An 18824-nucleotide genomic window follows, 5' to 3' on the forward strand; every position below is an offset into this window, starting at 1 on the left:
ACAGAAGGGAAAGGGATATTAATGAAGGAAAGGCTTGTAAAAGGATTATTGCACACTAATTATCCTTTTTTTAAAATTTAGTGGGTTTTGATTGCGCAAAGCTAAGGCAAATTTTAAAAAAAATCTTGGAAAATATTAAAAGTAGAAAAAGGAATTTGAGCAGGCAAAAAAAATCTTGTAGGTGATTCCTTTGACATGAAGGGTTCAATTGACAAAAAAAATCATCAACGGGTAAGAATTTTTATGAATAGATGAAAAAATCTAAAACTTCGTGTGTGAAAAACATGAACATTTGTTGTTATGGAAACTGAGGATCATCAATTTTTCTTCATCCAAAAACAGACCTTCTGAAGCACAATTTTTTTTCTATTGAGAAAAGTCCCCCATAATCGGAAGATTCATTTCATCTCTCAAAATATCAATTTTTTTCGACAAAAAACATGGCTCAAAAAGCTAATGAAAAAACCCCTAAGAAACTGCGAACAGAATTTTTTGAGTAAAAAAATTCTATTAAACTGAGAATTGTGACTGAGAACAAGTGAAAAGCGTTAAGTTCGGCCAGGCCGAACTTTGGATACCCTCCACCAAAGGTATACTGACAGGTACTTGAAATGAAAATATAGGGAACATACCAAAAAGTGGACGTATACCGACAGGTCTACAAACCGATTATGGAAACCATAATGTACATTAAATACAAATTTCCGCAATTTTTAATGGATATTTATACCCTCTGTCGTATGGCTAATGAAACGAAATATTGGTTCCAGACCCCATGTTTCTTTGGACCAAATCCGTTTCAGAAATGTTGGATTTCATCACAACCTCTTATTTCTTGCCAACTTAGTTCAAGTTCGAAGATTGGGAATATCATTCCACACCTTCTGGCTCCTCCCACACACAAAATGGTCAAAATTGTGCAAAAATTAAATTTTATAATATCATGCGAACGGACTATTCTATTTGAACCAAATTTTGTACAACCTATTATCTTAAGCAAGCCTAGATTATGTAGGAAGATGGCATCTATTGATTCACTTCTTCTGGTGCATCCCCCACAAAAGGTCAAAATTGTCAATATGTATAAATCCAAAATCAGTCAACGCTTGGTATGGTGGAACATGAGACCATCACGAACGTACTCAGGAATTATTTCAGGAGGTTGGCTGGAAGCTGCCGGTAACTATTTTAATAAAGGAATGGGCGATATATGGGGACTACCCCAAAAAGTGGGGCGAATATAATTAATTTTTGGTAGGGACATTTGTTATCATATACGACTACAAAATACTAAATTGCAGGAAAACGCGCTCAAGAACCCAAAAAAAAAAAAATTTAAAATTGGAGGGTACCCTTATATGGGGGCTACCCGAAAAAAATTAACCTATATTTATAATTTTTTGTGGAGAGATTAAGTACATATTAAGAACTCAAAATAATAAAGTAACAGCCAATTCGGTGGAAAAATACGATCAAAACACCTAAAAAATTCTGAAAATTATGGGGTATCATTATATGGGTGCTACCAGAAAAAGTGGACCTATATTTATAATTTTTTGTTAGGGATTTTAATAACCAATAAGAACCCAATTTACCAAATATCAGCGAATTCGGTTGAAAAACACGCTCAAGAACCCCAAAATACTGAAAATTAGAGGGTACCGTTATATGGGGGCTTCCAGAAAAAGTGGACCTATATTCATAATTTTTTGTTGGGAAATTTAGTAGCCAATAAGAATCCAATGTACCAAATTTCCAAAACACAGTACAGGTCGCATTTATGATCCGAATTGGATGAAATTTGGCATAGGTCACTTATTTGGGCCAAGAACGAACCCTATTGAAATTGGGAAAAATCGGTTCAGATTTAGATATAGCTCCCATATATATTTTCGTCCGATTTAAGGTATATGGTGTACCAATGTCCCTATATATCTTCCGATTTGCACGAACTTTGGCACAGCGTTCTGAATTAGGTCTAGAATGATGTGTGTACAATTTCTTGAAAATTGGTCCAGATATAGATATAGCTCCCATATATATATTTTCGTCCGATTTAATGTAAACGATGTACCAAAGTCCCTATATATCTTTCGATTTGCACGAAATTTGGCATAACCTAATGAATTAAGTCTAGAATGATGTGTAATAAGTTTTCTGAAAATCGGTTCAGATTTAGATATAGCTCTCATATATATTTTCGTCCGATTTAAGGTAAACGATGTACCAAAGTCCCTATATATCTTTCGATTTCCACGAAATTTGGCATACCGTAATAATTTAAGTCTAGAATGATCTGTGTTAAGTTTCGTGAAAATCGGTTCAGATTTTGATATAGCTCCTACATATTTTTTCTTCCGATTTTATGTAAATTATGCACTAAAAACGCAACGTTTTAGTAGTTAATATAAATTAATTTCTGACAAGTCTTATTTAAATCGGTTCAGATTTTGATATAGCTTCTACATATATATTTTCGTCCGATTTTACACAAAATTGACACAAATTTTGCTCAACGTACTAGAGTTAGTATAACCTAGAAGTTGGATATAAACGCATTACCAAGGTGGGTCCAATCGGCACAAAATTTTGCACTACGTACTGAAGTTACTATAACATAACGTGTGGCAGGTTTATTTGAAATCGGTTTAGATTTCGATATATATAGGTCCTTGAAAAATTCGACGTCTGTTAGGATTCATCTGTTGGATATACCCAAAGTGGTGAAGGGTATCATATAATATTTTAAAACATTCCGACATCAATTGTTGCTTAAAAAATATTTTGTTTAAGTATCCAAGGTTCTGGTCGTGCTCACAATTTTTTTTTTTAAATCCAGGCTTGTGCGAGTCCTCAAAATAAATCCATTGAAAATTTCACGCAAATAAAATATTATTTCAAGGTCACCACTAATGACCACCCTCACATTTGGTTGGAGACTAATAATACAAGCATCAGTGTAATTAACCAACACTGCACACTTTGTTAATTGCTTGGCCAATAACAACAACGACAACAACAAAACACTACCAGACCTCAAAATTATTTCACACCTAAATGAAGCCACCAACCACAGTCGAAGAGGAATTGTGCAAATGGTTGTCATTGGAAACAATAAACGGCCATTTAACTACACTGGGAAAACAAAGGCATTGACTGTTAGTGGATCCACCCTGCACTTCCGCCTCCACCACCTTCTTATTCTTCTTTGTGGCAAATAATTAATTGGCCAAACCAAAATGATTGACAATTTAGCGAACAATTTAAAAAGGCCACATCGGTCTTCAGATTCAATGCGAACTCAATAAAGAAGAGATTTTTAAAATCAAAATTGGGAAGTGAGTCAAGTCAGACAGTCAATTGCTGCAATTAACCCCTCTGCTGCAAACACCCCCTACTTCAAAACACACCAAACACCCATGAATGAACGACTGGCTGGACGGATGGATTTCAAAAAAAATTTGGCACACAAGGTGTCAAACGTGTAATTGAGATTTGGTGAGGGGAGTTCGAGTCACACTTCACAAATGGACCAAATCGAAAAGGGGGTTGCAAACAACTCCTTTTGTTTGTTTGCTTTGGACTTGTGGCAGCAAAAATATCCTTGTTCAGCCGGTCCTGCTGCTCTCAACAATTAGCTGTTGTTTTTGCTTGTTTTATTGGCACCAAATGACATTAATGACCCCCGCAGTCACCCTTTTGTACTCGTTTCCACCAAACGAAGGAAAAAAGTGATAAACGTTCGGTGGTCCTCGTCACAGTTAATATTTCACCATTCGGACAAAGAAGAGAGCAACTTTGTATCTCTTCCTTTGTGTGTGTGTGGTTGTGGCTTTTGTGGCGTTTTCATTTTTAATTGGTAACAATAATTTATTGGAAATCACGCATTTTTATGGACGTTGGAGTTTCTGTGAGGAGGAGTAGGGGGTGGGGGTGGCTTCAATTCATTCTCGTAAATAATTGTAAAATGAAATTAATTGTTCCGATGTGATAAAAGTGATAAAATAGAATGAAATAAAATAAATTGTAGTTTTTGGTTTCAGTTTTTTTGTTTTGTTGTTGTTGTTGTTGTTGTTCCGATGATAAGTGTTTTAGCCGAGACATTTTAAAAATCGTTGACAGCTGTTAAAACTTGAAGTCGATTTTTCCTTTTTTTTGTGGATGAAACCACAAAATTTGTTGTGTACGAGTCATGTTGGAATTAATTTGGGAGATTAATATTGAAATACAATTTGAAGAATATTTGTTTCAAGGAGGGGATAATTCAAAAAAATATTTTTCCATGTTTCAAACAAAACGGGGATTTTTTTAATAATAATTTTAAGTGCAAAATTGAGGCTTAGATTTTTGAAAGAGTATTTTTTTCAAGCATTCGCAGAAGTAGTGGTCTATTAAAGGATTGATTTTTTTTAATTTGTTTTCAACGATTAAAACGGGCGTGGATTTTTAAAAGTATTTATTCAAGGTCTTACTCAAGACGTGGATTTTTAAAGAATGTATTTTTCAGGGTCCCAAACAAGGCGTGGATTTTTTTTTATTAATTTTTTTTCAGGGTCCCAAACAAGGCGTGGATTTTTAAGGAATATTTTTTCAGGGTCCCAAACAAGGCGTGGATTTTTAAGGAATATTTTTTCAGGGTCCCAAACAAGGCGTGGATTTTCAAGGAATATTTTTTCAGGGTCCCAAACAAGGCGTGGATTTTTTTTATTATTTTTTTTTTCGAAGGTCCTAACCAAGGCGTGGATTTTTAAGGAATATTTGTTCAGGGTCCCAAACAAGGCGTGGATTTTCAAGGAATATTTTTTGAGGGTCCCAAACAAGGCGTGGATTTTTAAGGAATATTTTTTCAGGGTCCCAAACAAGGCGTGGATTTTCAAGGAATATTTTTTCAGGGTCCCAAACAAGGCGTGGATTTTTTTTATTATTTTTTTTTCGAAGGTCCTAACCAAGGCGTGGATTTTTAAGGAATATTTGTTCAGGGTCCCAAACAAGGCGTGGATTTTCAAGGAATATTTTTTCAGGGTCCCAAACAAGGCGTGGATTTTTTTTATTAATTTTTTTTTTTCGAAGGTCCTAACCAAGGCGTGGATTTTTAAGGAATATTTGTTCAGGGTCCCAAACAAGGCGTGGATTTTCAAGGAATATTTTTTGAGGGTCCCAAACAAGGCGTGGATTTTTAAGGAATATTTTTTCAGGGTCCCAAACAAGGCATGGATTTTTATGGAATATTTTTTCAGGGTCCCAAACAAGGCGTGGATTTTTAAGGAATATTTTTTCAGGGTCCCAAACAAGGCGTGGATTTTTAAGGAATATTTTTTCAGGGTCCCAAACAAGGCGTGTATTTTTAAGGAATATTTTTAAGAAGTATTTTTAAAAAGTATTTTTTCAATGCCTGGATTTTTAAAGAATATTCATTAAGGCCCCAATCAAGCCGTAGATTCAGGGCCACAACCAAGGCCTTTTTATACTCTACACAACTATGTTGTCAGGGTATTATAGCTTTGTGCAGCCCCAAGAGTTTGCAACGCCGCGAAATATTGGTCCTAGACCCAACTTTAAGTATACAGATCGTCATATCTCGGCTAGCTAAGTCGATCTAGACATGTGTGTCAGTCCGTCCGTCTGTCCAATATAATTTGTAAACACGATACAGGCCACAGTTATAGACCAATCTTCATGAAATTTTGCATATAGGATTGGTTGTGGCCAATGAAGACCCCTATTGTTTTTGGTAAAGATCGATTAATATTTAGGGGATGAAATGGGCCAAATACTAAATTTTTGTCGGTTTTTCTGGTCGCTCCAGAGGCCGCAATAATGGCCCGAACATCGTGAAGTTTTGCATGGAGAAGGGGATTGGGCCAACGAATAAGCCTGCCTATTTTTATAAAGATCGGTCTATATTTAGCGGGTCAAATGGACTCTGACTTTTGTGTGAAAATTAACAAATTTGTATTCTATTGCGTATATATTTACCCCTGAAGGACATAGACCCGAGAAGTTGATAGTAAATCCAAGAGGAGCGGTTGACCTTTAAATTGATGCCAATTATATTGTCGGATGTGCTCAGATATGGAGTTATATATAATAAGGTAATTGTGTCTATGTGCATAGTATTACTATTACTCCATTAGAGGACGGAAATGTCCCGCTGATCGCTTTGAAATTGTAAAGGAAGTTCCGATTATGGTCAAGGACGACGCATATAGTTTTCGGTGAAGTTGAGATTTTATTCAGGGGGTGCAATGAACGGAATCCTTTAATTTTGTCAGGTTTTCTATTCGCTCTATTATACGCAGAACATCGTATATTTTACAAGGTGAAGGGGATGTGACCAAATACTTAGAGCGGCTGTTTAGATGATGATCGGTCAATATTCCGAGGGTCAAATCAACCAAAACCTAATGTTACCAGTTTTTTATTTTATGGCGTAAAAATTCACTTCAAGAAAAAATAGAAAATATGCCAGATTTAGAAAGTGAAATAAAGTTGACCTATAATCAAAAAAGAGGGTGCGAATATCACGAAATATTGCCCAGGTTCGGAATAAACACCCGCAAAAAGTTAGATTTTTGTGGAAGTTGTGTAGGGTATCATATGGTCGGCCCCGTCCGACTATACTGCTCCGCTCACTGGTTTAAAAATATTTTTTTTTCAATCCTTAACTGCGGGGTAGATTTTTATTGGTAGTTCTTCTTGAACAAAAATTGAGTTAACGCCATCTAGGTTTAGCTTGCCTCAACACATTTCCCATCATTTCTAATTGGAAATCTTCTATATCAGTATCAAGAGATCATAAGAAATTAAATAAAATTCATCCTAAGAAAAAGGTGGAAATCCTTTAAGAAGACACAAAAAATAGTGAATTACTTCAAAAAATTTGAAAATCAGTCGTTTCGGATATTAAAAAAAAAAATTATAATGTTCTGTGTATTAGAATGTTATGTAAATCACAACATAAGTAGCGCCATCTGTGTGTAGGGTTTGAGGTTGTGGCATAAATCTTATAACCCTTATGTCTTAGCAAATCACACTAATCCTGGTTTTAGCAAGGATAACAACCAAACACAATATTTAAAAATTTAAAAATATTCTTTAAAAAAATCCACGCCTCGGTTAAGCCTTGAGAAAAATCAACGCCTCGGTTAAGCCTCGATGAAACCTTAAAAAATATTCTTTAAAAAAATCCAACACCTCGGTTAAGCCTTGCAAAAAAAATCCACGCCTCGGTTAAGCCTTGAGAAAAATCAACGCCTCGGTTAAGCCTTGAAAAAATATTCTTTAAAAAAATCCACGCCTCGGTTAAGCCTCGATGAACCCTTAAAAAATATTCTTTAAAAAAATCCACGCCTCGGTTAAGCCTCGATGAACCCTTAAAAAATATTCTTTAAAAAAATCCACGCCTCGATGAAACCTTAAAAAATATTCTTTAAAAAATCCACGCCTCGATGAAACCTTAAAAAATATTCTTTAAAAAATCCACGCCTCGATGAAACCTTAAAAAATATTCTTTAAAAAATCCACGCCTCGGTTAAGGTTCGATGAAACCTTAAAAAATATTCTTTAAAAAATCCACGCCTCGATGAAACCTTAAAAAATATTCTTTAAAAAAATCCACGCCTCGATGAAACCTTAAAAAATATTCTTTAAAAAAATCCACGCCTCGATGAAACCTTAAAAAATATTCTTTAAAAAAATCCACGCCTCGATGAAACCTTAAAAAATATTCTTTAAAAAAATCCACGCCTCAATGAAACCTTAAAAATATTCTTTAAAAAATCCACGCCTCGGTTAAGCCTTGAAAAAATATTCTTTAAAAAATCCACGCCTCGGTTAAGCCTTGAAAAAATATTCTTTAAAAAATCCACGCCTCGGTTAAGCCTTGAAAAAATATTCTTTAAAAAATCCACGCCTCGGTTAAGCCTTAAAAAATATTCTTTAAAAAATCCACGCCTCGGTTAAGCCGTGAAAAATATTCTTTAAGAAATCCACGCCTCGGTTAAGCCTTGAAAAAATATTCTTTAAAAAAATCCACGCATCGGTTAAGCCCTGAAAAAAATTTCTTTAAAAAAATCCACGCCTCGGTTAAGCCTTGAAAAAATATTCTTTAAAAAATCCACGCCTCGGTTAAGCCTTGAAAAAATATTCTTTAAAAAATCCACGCCTCGGTTAAGCCTTGAAAAAATATTCTTTAAAAAAATCCACGCCTCGGTTAAGCCTTGAAAAAATATTCTTAAAAAAATCCACGCCTCGGTTGAGCCTTGAAAAAATATTCTTAAAAAAATATTCTTTAAAAAACCTTAAAAAATATTCTTTAAGAAATCCACACCTCGGTTAAGCCTTGAAAAAATATTCTTTAAAAAAATCCACGCATAGGTTAAGCCCTGAAAAAATTTTCTTTAAAAAAAATCCACGCCTCGGTTAAGCATTGAAAAAATATTCTTTAAAAAATCCACGCCTCGGTTAAGCCTTGAAAAAATATTCTTAAAAAATTTTTTTTTAAAAAAACTTAAAAAATATTCTTTAAGAAATCCACACCTCGGTTAAGCCTTGAAAAAATATTCTTAAAAAAAATCCACGCCTAGATGAAACCTTAAAAAATATTCTTTAAGAAACCCACGCCTCGGTTAAGCCTTGAAAAAATATTCTTTAAGAAATCCACGCCTCGGTTAAGCCTTGAAAAAATATTCTTTAAGAAATCCACGGCTCGGTTAAGACTTGAAAAAATATTCTCTAAAAAAATCCACGCCTCGGTTAAGCCTTGAAAAAATATTCTTTAAAAAAATCCACGCCTCGGTTAAGCCTTGAAAAAATATTATTTAAGAAATCCACGCCTCGGTTAAGCCTTGAAAAAATATTCTTTAAGAAATCCACGCCTCGGTTAAGCCTTGAAAAAATATTCTTTAAGAAATCCACGCCTCGGTTAAGCCTTGAAAAAATATTCTTTAAAAAATCCACGCCTCGGTTAAGCCTTGAAAAAATATTCTTTAAAAAATCCACGCCTCAGTTAAGCCTTGAAAAAATATTCTTTAAGAAATCCACGCCTCGGTTAAGCCTTGAAAAAATATTCTTAAAAAAATATTCTTTAAGAAATCCACGCCTCGGTTAAGCCTTGAAAAAATATTCTTAAAAAAATATTCTTTAAAAAAATCCACGCCTCGGTTAAGCCTTGAAAAAATATTCTTTAAAAAAATCCACGCCTCGGTTAAGCCTTGAAAAAATATTCTTTAAGAAATCCACGCCTCGGTTAAGCCTTGAGAAAATATTATTTAAAAAAAATCCACGCCTCGGTTAAGCCTTGAAAAAATATTCTTTAAAAAAATCCTCGCCTCGGTTAAGCCTTGAAAAAATATTCTTTAAGAAATCCACGCCTCGGTTAAGCCTCGATGAAACTTTAAAAAATATTCAAAAAAAAAAAAAAATCCACGCCTCAGTTAGGCCTTGATGAAACCTTAAATAATATTCTTTACAAAAATCCACGGTTCGGTTAAGCCTCGATGAAACCTTAAAAAATATTCTTTAAAAAATCCACGCCTCGGTTAAGCCTCGATGAAACCTTAAAAAATCCACGACTCATTAGTCCTTAAAAAGAGTTCTTAAAAAATCCACGCCTCCTTGAAAAATATCCTTTAAAAAATCCATGACCATGATTAAAGATTGACGAAATATTCCTTAAAAAATCTATAAATTTCATTTTCAATAAATTTATATAAAATGTATGTATGTACATACATATGTATGTATGTATCCATAAATATATCATCATCCCAATACGATATAAATAATTTATTCCAATCGACTGAATTACCGATTATCATTTTCTTGGCAAAAGCTGAAGCAGCTGAAAATAATCTCCACCATTGTAATATTTCGCATGGTTGCTATTGTTGTTGTCTGTGGGTTTTGAAACTTAATATGGCGAATTATTATGTTTTAAGTATTTTGGAAAAGAAATGAATTTTATACAACCAGCACACAACACACACACAGATACAAACCAACAATCTTAAATACACACAAATATGTAGATGTGTATATATAAGAAAATCTAACGTCTGTCTCTGCCATCGCCGCCAACATTATTTTCAGTTTTATACATAAATGATTGCAGATAAATATGAGCAGAGGAGTAGAGCGGCCGGCAGCATGAACAGCGGGGACGGGGGAACAGCATCTCCTTCTTCGCCAAAAATATAACCTGAAACGATGCAATTATTATGCTTTTCACGATGTGTTTTGTCTGCCATCAAATGAATAAATGAATTGTTTATGGAGGGAGAGAGAGCGAAACAAAAAACAACAAGATATAAATGGCTCTTACAAGAAAAACAAAAAAACAAATAGAGTAAACAACAACATCATCATCACCGCCAAACAGAATAGGCAACTCCCCAATAAGAAATCTAGAGCACAACAACAACAACAACAAAACGCCAGCAATAAGAATTCTCCATTATTACAAATAACGGAAACAAATACTAATGCAACAGCATGAGAGAGAGGAGAGAAGAGAAATCAGTACGCATGATTAATAAGCATAAAAGAAGAAATATAAAGAGATTTAACAGTGATGGCAAAATGTAAATTGTAAGCAGGGTTGGGAAACCAAGAAACGTGAACATTTTAAGGCATTTTTTCAAGGGTTAACAAAAGTGTGGATTTAAAAAAAAATATTTTTTAAAGGGTTTGACTAGAAGTGGATCTTTTAAAGAATATTTTCAAAGGCCAGATGATAAGTTCATTTTTTAACGAATATTTTTGGTGTCGTAGGCCACAACAAGGCTTGGATTTTTTAAAGAATATTTTGTCGGAGGCCACAACAAGGCGTGGATTTTTTAATGAATATTTTGTCGGAGGCCACAACAAGGCGTGGCTTTTTTAAAGAATATTTTGTCAAGGCGTGGATTTTTTAAAGAATGTTTTGTCGGAGGCTTCATCAAGGTTTGGATTTTAATTCGCCATATTAAGTTTCAGTGCTATTTTTTAAAGGTTAACCAAGGCGTACATTTTGTCAAGAATATTTTTCAGGGACTTACCAAAGGTGCGGATTGATTAAAGAAATGTTTCGAGGCCTTACAAAAGGTGCGGATTTTTTTAAAGAAACATTTTACAAGGATTAACCAAGGCGTATATTTTTAAGAATATTTTTCAAAGGTTAACCGAGGCGTAAAATTGTTAATAAATATTTTTTCAAGGACTTACCAAAATTGCGGATTTTTTCAGGTTTGTTTTTCAAAAGTTAAAGTAGGTTTAAATATTTTTTTTTAGGACTATTTTTTTCAGGAACTTACAAATGGTGCGGTTTTTTTAAAGAAAATATTCGAAGACACACAAAAGTTGCGAATTTTTTAAAGAAATATTGTTCAAAGATTAACCTAGGCGTGAATTTTTTGGAAATTTTTTTGGAAAATCTATTTTTTTTATTTTTTACAAAAGGTTCTGATTTTTTGTGGAAAAAATTTAAAGGGCATGACAACCATTTGATGGGGTCTACCCCTTATTTTAAGTCAATATTGATAATTTTCTGGTAAGAGGACTAGTCTACCAAGTGGACCAATCTTGAAAATATTTTGTAGGATTTAGAATTTGCTATCCAATGAGTACCCTAAATACAAAATCAATGAGTTACTACATAATATCTGAACTCGTAAGCACCTGTAAATATTCGTCCGATTTTATTTAAATGGTGCACGAAATTTGGCACAGCGTACTGAATTGAGCCTAGAATCGGTTCAGATTTAGATATAGCTCCCATATATATTTTCGCCCGATTTAAAGTAAATAATGCACCAAAGACCCTAAATATGTTTCGATTTGCACGAAATTTGGCACAGCGTACTGAGTTGAACATGGAGTGATGTGTGCCAAGTTTCGTGAAAATCGGTTCAGATTTAGACATAGCTCCCATATATATTTTAGTGCTATTTAAGGTAAATGTAAATTTGGCACAGCGTACTGAGTTAAGCCTGGAGTGATGTGTGCCAAGTTTCGTAAAAATCGGTTCAGATTTAGATATAACTTCTTTATATAGATTCGTACGATTTTATGTAGATGGTGCACCAAACTTTCAATATTTTTCAGAATGAAGCAAAATTTTGCACAGCGTACTAGATTAGGTCCAGTTTGATCTACGTGAAGTTTTGATGAAATCGGTTCAGTTGTAGATATATTTCTCCCACATATATAGTTTATCCGATTATATGCAAGTGGTGCATCAAACTCCCAATATTTTTCCGATTGAGATAAAATTTTGCACAGCCTAATAATTAGGTCCTGTTTGGTATTTATGAAGTTTTGTTGAAATCGGATCAGATTTAGATTTAGCTCTCATATATATAGTTTCGTTCGATTTTAGGTAAATTGTGCTCCCACATCCGAGTACATACGACAATATAATTGGTATCAATTTAAAGACCAACCACTCCTCTTCAACTTCTCGGGTCTATGTCCTTACGGGGTAAATATATACGCTATAGAATAAAAATTTGCCATTTTTCACACAAAGTCAGGGTCTATTTGACCCGAAACAGTCATACTTATTCTTTGGCCGGATCCCCTTCTCCATGTAAAAATTCGCAATGTTTGGGCCATAATTGCGGCCTCTAGAGCGACCAGAAAAAGGGACCAAAAACTTAAAATTTGTCGTTTTTTCTGTTTGCTACAGAGGCCGTAAAAAATTTTGTATTCTGTAGCGTATATGAAAGACAAAGACCCGAGAAATTGATAGTATATCCAAAAGGAATGGTTGGTCTTTAAATTGATACCAATTATATGGCTGTATGTAGTAGGATGTGGGAGTTACACTTAAATATCCCCCACAAATGCAAAATTTGGTGAAGATTGGTCCATAACTGCTGACTGTACCTTGATAACAAATTATAATGGACAGACGGACGGACACGCAAGTCTGGATCGACTCAGCTAGTAGAGATATGACAATCGGTATACTTAAAGGTGGGTCTAGAACCAATATTTCGCGGCGTTACAAACTCTTGGGGCACAAGGCTATAATATCCTGACAACATGGTTGTTTGTGTAGGCCTCGTCTAAACCTTGAAAATTTTTTTTTTTTAAAAAATCCTCGATTTGGTTAACCCATGGTTAACCCTTGAAAAACATTCTCGTCTGCTGTCATTTATCTAATTTGTTACTTCCATCTCTGACAAATTGGATTTCAAGTTAAGCACTCTTAAAGAGAATACTACCGTTAAAGAGAGTTTATCTCATATTGTAATAAGCATGCCGTTATCTATAAAGAGAAATTCATGATTGGGATTGGTTGCTGCCACCCCAATAACAAATACTCTCTCTCTTTCTCCCTGTGATAAAACACAATGAAGCCACACCCCTTGTTGCAAATGGAACTAATTTGAGCTGTGGATATCATCGAAAAAAAAAATGGAAAACACACCCATTTTCTCATATAATTTTCTTAAGCAATGGCCTCATTATTTTGTTTCTTTTTTTTCCCATTCTCTTTTAATATCATACCATGTGGAATGAGGGTAGTGTTCGGTGCCAGCAGCAGCAGCAGTAGTAGATGAACGAACACTTATTATACATAACATCTCAAATAATATGGATTTAATGGATAAAACGACAATGGCCATAAAAATCCACAACAACTGAACCGAAGCGAACAGAACTGAAAACAACAACCAACAAATATTCTGCTCTGCGGCCTCATTTAATAAATGGTATAGTTATTATCTTGCATTAAAAGCAGTTTATAACAATCACATAAACTTGGAAAATTGGAGGGTGTAAGTGGGGAGATCAGAAGCAATGGCCCCTGGCTTCCATTCCGGCCACTTTTGAAAATATGCTTACGTTACTGTTGTTCTACATATATCATAAAAATAAAATTTATTATATTTGTGTAACAAAACTTTGTGTATTCACATACATATATACAAAGAAAAAATTCCACACAGCTATACCGAAAGTATGGCGGGATGGACGAGCAATCAAAATTAAGTCATTAAAAGCACCATCATCAAATACACCAACAGGACGGCTGGTCCCTCTTTCCATCCACCTCGCATTCTTTTCATGATTCGTCTACATTTAATCTCTACCGAATTTATGTGTCTCCACTGGTTTATCCACCCGCACCACACGTTCGGCCACATTCAGATAAGCCTCATATTCCACAATCTCAGGTGTGGTGTCGTAATGATAGTGGCCACCCCAATTGGAGTTGGAAAATGAGTGGAAATGTTGTAAACGTAAATCCAGATCCTATAAAAAGAGAGACAAAAAAATTAATAACGGCGATATTAAGGCAAACATTAATCTCCAGTTAGCCAGCCAGCTAGGCAAGCACCCAGAGAGTGACTGAGTCACTTCTTCACGAGTCTTACGTGTTCATGAGTTATCAATGTGCCCACGGCAGTTAAGGTAGCTGGCATTTCATAGAATTTCAGCCATTGATTCAGACCATGTTCATCGACAATGGGTGTTTTGCTGAAATCCCGCATGACATGCTGATGGGCTTTGCCTTGATTAATTTTAAACATGCCACCCATACCTAGGCAAAAAGCAAAGACGAAGAAGAAAAGTTAATAAAAGAGAAATAATAAATTAAAGTTCGAAAGAAAGGACGATACTTACCCACACACTTATCCTGATATCTCTCCAACAGACCTTGGCGTATACATTCAATAAAATTCAAATGGCCGGTACGCTTTTTACATGCGATTTTTAATACTTGACCTGGTTCGCCGCGACACACAAATAAATTTAAAAGTAATGCACATCGTGGTTCGGTATCGGGAATAGATTCCAATACACATGTCTCTTCTAAACCAGAGACCTTGGCGGTGTAGCTACCACTTTTTAGTTGGCCATCTTCTGAGATGCTCATATTATAGATACCTTCACAATTGGAATTACGCAGAGGATAGGGTCCAGCACCGGCACCAACTGTTTGGAGTGGGGAAAAATTAAAATTACATTTAAAAAATATATATATAAATACCCGGATAATATTTCTATAGGAAAAAATATTCGGATAATAGTTTCAAACAACAAAAAATATTTGGATAATAGTTTCTACAGAAAAAAATATCCGGATATTATTTATAAATAACAATTAACCGGTTATTATTTTTATAGGAAAACATTACCCGGATATTCTTTTTTAAAACCGGTAAAATTATCCGGATATTTTCTATAGCGACAAATTATCCGAGTAATATTTTCTATAGGAAAACAATTATCCGGATATTTTGCTATAGAAATACAAAATATCCGATTAATATTTTCTAAGCGAAAAAATGTTACCCGGAAATTCTCTATAGGAAATTTTTTTATTCGGAAATTTTTTTCTGTGGGAAAATCTCTTATCCGGATACGATTTTTCTATAAGAACCGGATATTATATTCTATAAGAAAAATTATCCGGATATTTATTTATATAATAAAATAAAATCCGAATATAATTTTCGTTAGCTAAAAATTATCCGGATAATATTTTCTATAGTGACAAATCTGTAGGAAAATCTGTTATTCTGTTAAAATTTTCTATAGGAAAATTTGTTATCCGGATAATATTATCTATAGGAAAATTTGTTATCCGAATATTTTAAATAAGAAAAATGTTGTACGAATAATATTTTCTATAGGAAATTTTATATCCGGATATTTTCTATAGGAAAATTTGTTATCCGGATAATATTTTTCTATAGGATAATATTTTTCTAGAGGAAAAATGTTATCCGAATATTTTCTATAGGAAAATTTGTTATTCGGATAATATTTTCTATAGGAAAATTTGTTATCCGGATATTATTTTCTATAGGAAAATTTGTTATCCGGATAATATTTTCTATAGGAAAATTTGTTATCCGGATATTTTCTATAGGAAAATTTGTTATCCGGATATTTTCTATAGGAAAATTTTGTTATCCGGATATTTTCTATAGGAAAATTTGTTATCCGGATATTATTTTCTATAGGAAAATTTGTTATCCGGATAATATTTTCTATAGGAAAATTTGTTATCCGGATAATATTTTCTATAGGAAAATTTGTTGTCCGGATATTTTTTAAGAAAATTTGTTATCCGGATAATATTTTCTATAGGTTTATTTATTATACGGATAATATTTTTTGGGAAAATGTGTCATCCGGATAACATTTTTTGGGAAAATGTGTCATCCGGATAATATTTTCTATAGGAATTTTTTTATTCGAATAATATTTTCGATAGGAATAATTTTTTTTATATATGAAAATTGTTATCCGGATAATATTTTCTATAGAATAAATTCTTTTGTATAGGAAATTTGGTTATGCGGATAATATTTTCTATAGGATCATTTTTTATCCGGATAATATTTTCGATAGGAAAGTTTGTTATATGTACAAAAATATACGGATCATTTTATCCGTGAAATTGTTGCGACAGAAAATATTATCCGAATAATTTTTTATATAAGATATAATGCGGATATTTTTTCCTATATAAAATAGTATTCAGATAATTTTTTCTATAGAAATCCGAATAATTTTCCATATAGAAAATATTATACCGATAATTTTTTCCTATAGGAAATATAATTTTTTTTCCTACAGAAATATTATCTGGATATTTTTCCCTATAGAAAAGATTATATGTAATTTTTTTATTATAGAAAATATTATACGGATAATTTGTTTCGTCAAAAAATATTTCGAAAATCTTTTTATAGAAAATATTATTCGGAAAAATTTTTCCTATAGCAGCAAATATCTGTATAATTTTTCCTACAGAAAAATTTATTTGGATAATTTGTTCCTACAGAAAATTTTATCCGGATAATTTTTTCCTAATACAGTATAAACTTGATAATCCGGACCTCGACAATCCGGATTATTCGGTAATCCGGACTGCATTCCACAACCCATTGCGTATCCTATAATCCGGATTGATTGACTTATTTGACTCAAAAATCCGGATTGTAAGGATACGTTACTTTTTATTTTAATAAAAAAATCCTTGCAAATTTAATTGAAAATGGTACCCATTATATTCAAAGTTCATATTTTTGAAATGAATAATTTTCACTTTTAATAAAAACATAAAAATAATTAAATTATCACCAAATTAATATAAATTTAAACCAATTAATAAAACTCGATAATCCGGAAATCTCGGTAATCCGGATTGGGGTCTGCAATCAATTATCCGGATTAGCGAGTTTTTACTGTACAAATATTTTCAGTAATTTTTTTTTTTCTACAGAAAATATTATCCGAATATATTTTTATATATATAAAATCCGAATATATTTTTATCCGAATATATTTTTATATATATAAAATTTTTATCCGGATAGAAAATACTATCTGAATAATTTTTATCATAAAAAATAACATCCTTATAACATTTCCCTATTGAAAATATACGGATAAAATTTAAATTCTGGCATGTTAGGTCTTCTTACACACCTGCCAAAATTTTACCACCACCCATAGTCTTCTGACAAATTTCCTTGACATTGTATAATTTTTCACGTTGAACCAATGGCAGGAGATATGGTGGGCCGCCCAGCTCCAAAAGGGTTGGTGAACCACCCAAACCTAAAAAAATTAAAACAAACTTTATTATCCAAATAAATATATATATATTTCTACTTACCCGAATCCATTAAACCAAATTCCGGCTTTTTCAAATCGGGACAATTGGTAACTTCAACGGTGACATTTACGAAATTCTTAACCAAAGCTGAGTGAATAACTGTTAAAAAGTTAATAAATTTACATTAGCAACCATTTACAGTTAAAAATTTAACAGTTATGTTCGGCAAAGAGCTTTTATCAAAATTGTCTCTCCCTCTCTCTCGGTATGTACCTTTCAATGTAAATGTTATTTACAGTAAGTTCAGGTGTGTACATTCAGAAAAGAGAACATTATCTGTTTATCTCTCAAGGTAGATAACTCTAAGAGAGCAAATATTTTTGTTGTTTTCTTGCATAGATGGGCCATCATAAACAAAAAACATGTGTTTTATCTCGCAAAACAAATTTAGATAAAAGCAATTTACGTAGAAATTTATTGCCGATTAATTGAGACCACAACAACTCACCTTCCTTAAGTTCCTGCAATGAGGGCTGATATAGCGGCTTCTCTTCGTATAACAATTCACTGGTATTTAAAGCACTTTGTGATGCCATTTCTATTCACTTTTTTTTTAATTTCAAACACACCTGGACTTCTTGAACTTGTTTACACACAAATGGAATGCCACCGAACCCAACAAACTGAACGTAGTACTTTAGCGGACGACTGAAAGTTAAAGACTGACGTCCGAGGTGGAAGACTTGTTTTTTTTTAACTCACAGCGGAATGAATGAGAGAGTCGTTCCAAAACAAAACAAAGCACGACAAACGAATACAACAACACCAAGGTGTTGTGATCGTTCAGATACCACCTCGGGCTGCATTTGACCGCCGCTACCCCACCACCACCACCACAATAAATTCTAATGTGGTTCTTTGGAATGAGGGCTAACTTATACCGCACCAGGTCATTTGTGGAGGTATTGCTTCGGGTTGTTGTTGTAGTAGTTTCTGTTCGTTCTATGGATTGTTTTTATTTGTTTACATAACTGGCCACTATCTTTGCACTTCATGGCACAGGGTGTGCGGTTTTTTTGTTCAAAATGCGATAAGGTTTTTTATTTTGATTTTATTGAAGTTGGTACACACACTTATTTAGATAGTGGTCCTACATATAATTTAGGTACGAGTTTTTTTCCGAATAGAGAATCAGCGGTCACACTTAAAGCACAATTAGTGCTCATTATTCAACACTTATTTGTCTTTGAGAGTGATTTAT

General features: G+C 33.5%; 1 protein-coding gene across 1 annotated transcript; it reads right to left on the bottom strand.

Moving 5' to 3' along the window:
- Window positions 1-14067: 14067 nt before the first annotated feature.
- LOC133327530 (ester hydrolase C11orf54 homolog) lies at window positions 14068-18159 on the bottom strand. The gene is made up of 6 exons (XM_061536048.1): window positions 18072-18159; window positions 17624-17722; window positions 17434-17565; window positions 14614-14925; window positions 14364-14530; window positions 14068-14241 (listed from the first exon to the last, which is right to left on the bottom strand). Exons 1-6 carry the CDS (start codon window positions 18157-18159, stop codon window positions 14068-14070), a joined length of 972 nt encoding a protein of 323 aa, XP_061392032.1.
- Between the last annotated feature and the right edge of the window lie 665 nt (window positions 18160-18824).

This window comes from Musca vetustissima, unplaced genomic scaffold (genome assembly GCF_032173495.1).
Source record: "Musca vetustissima isolate MV318-11 ecotype Yass unplaced genomic scaffold, APGP_CSIRO_Mvet_v1 utg15269, whole genome shotgun sequence".
Classification (NCBI taxonomy): domain Eukaryota; kingdom Metazoa; phylum Arthropoda; class Insecta; order Diptera; family Muscidae; genus Musca; species Musca vetustissima.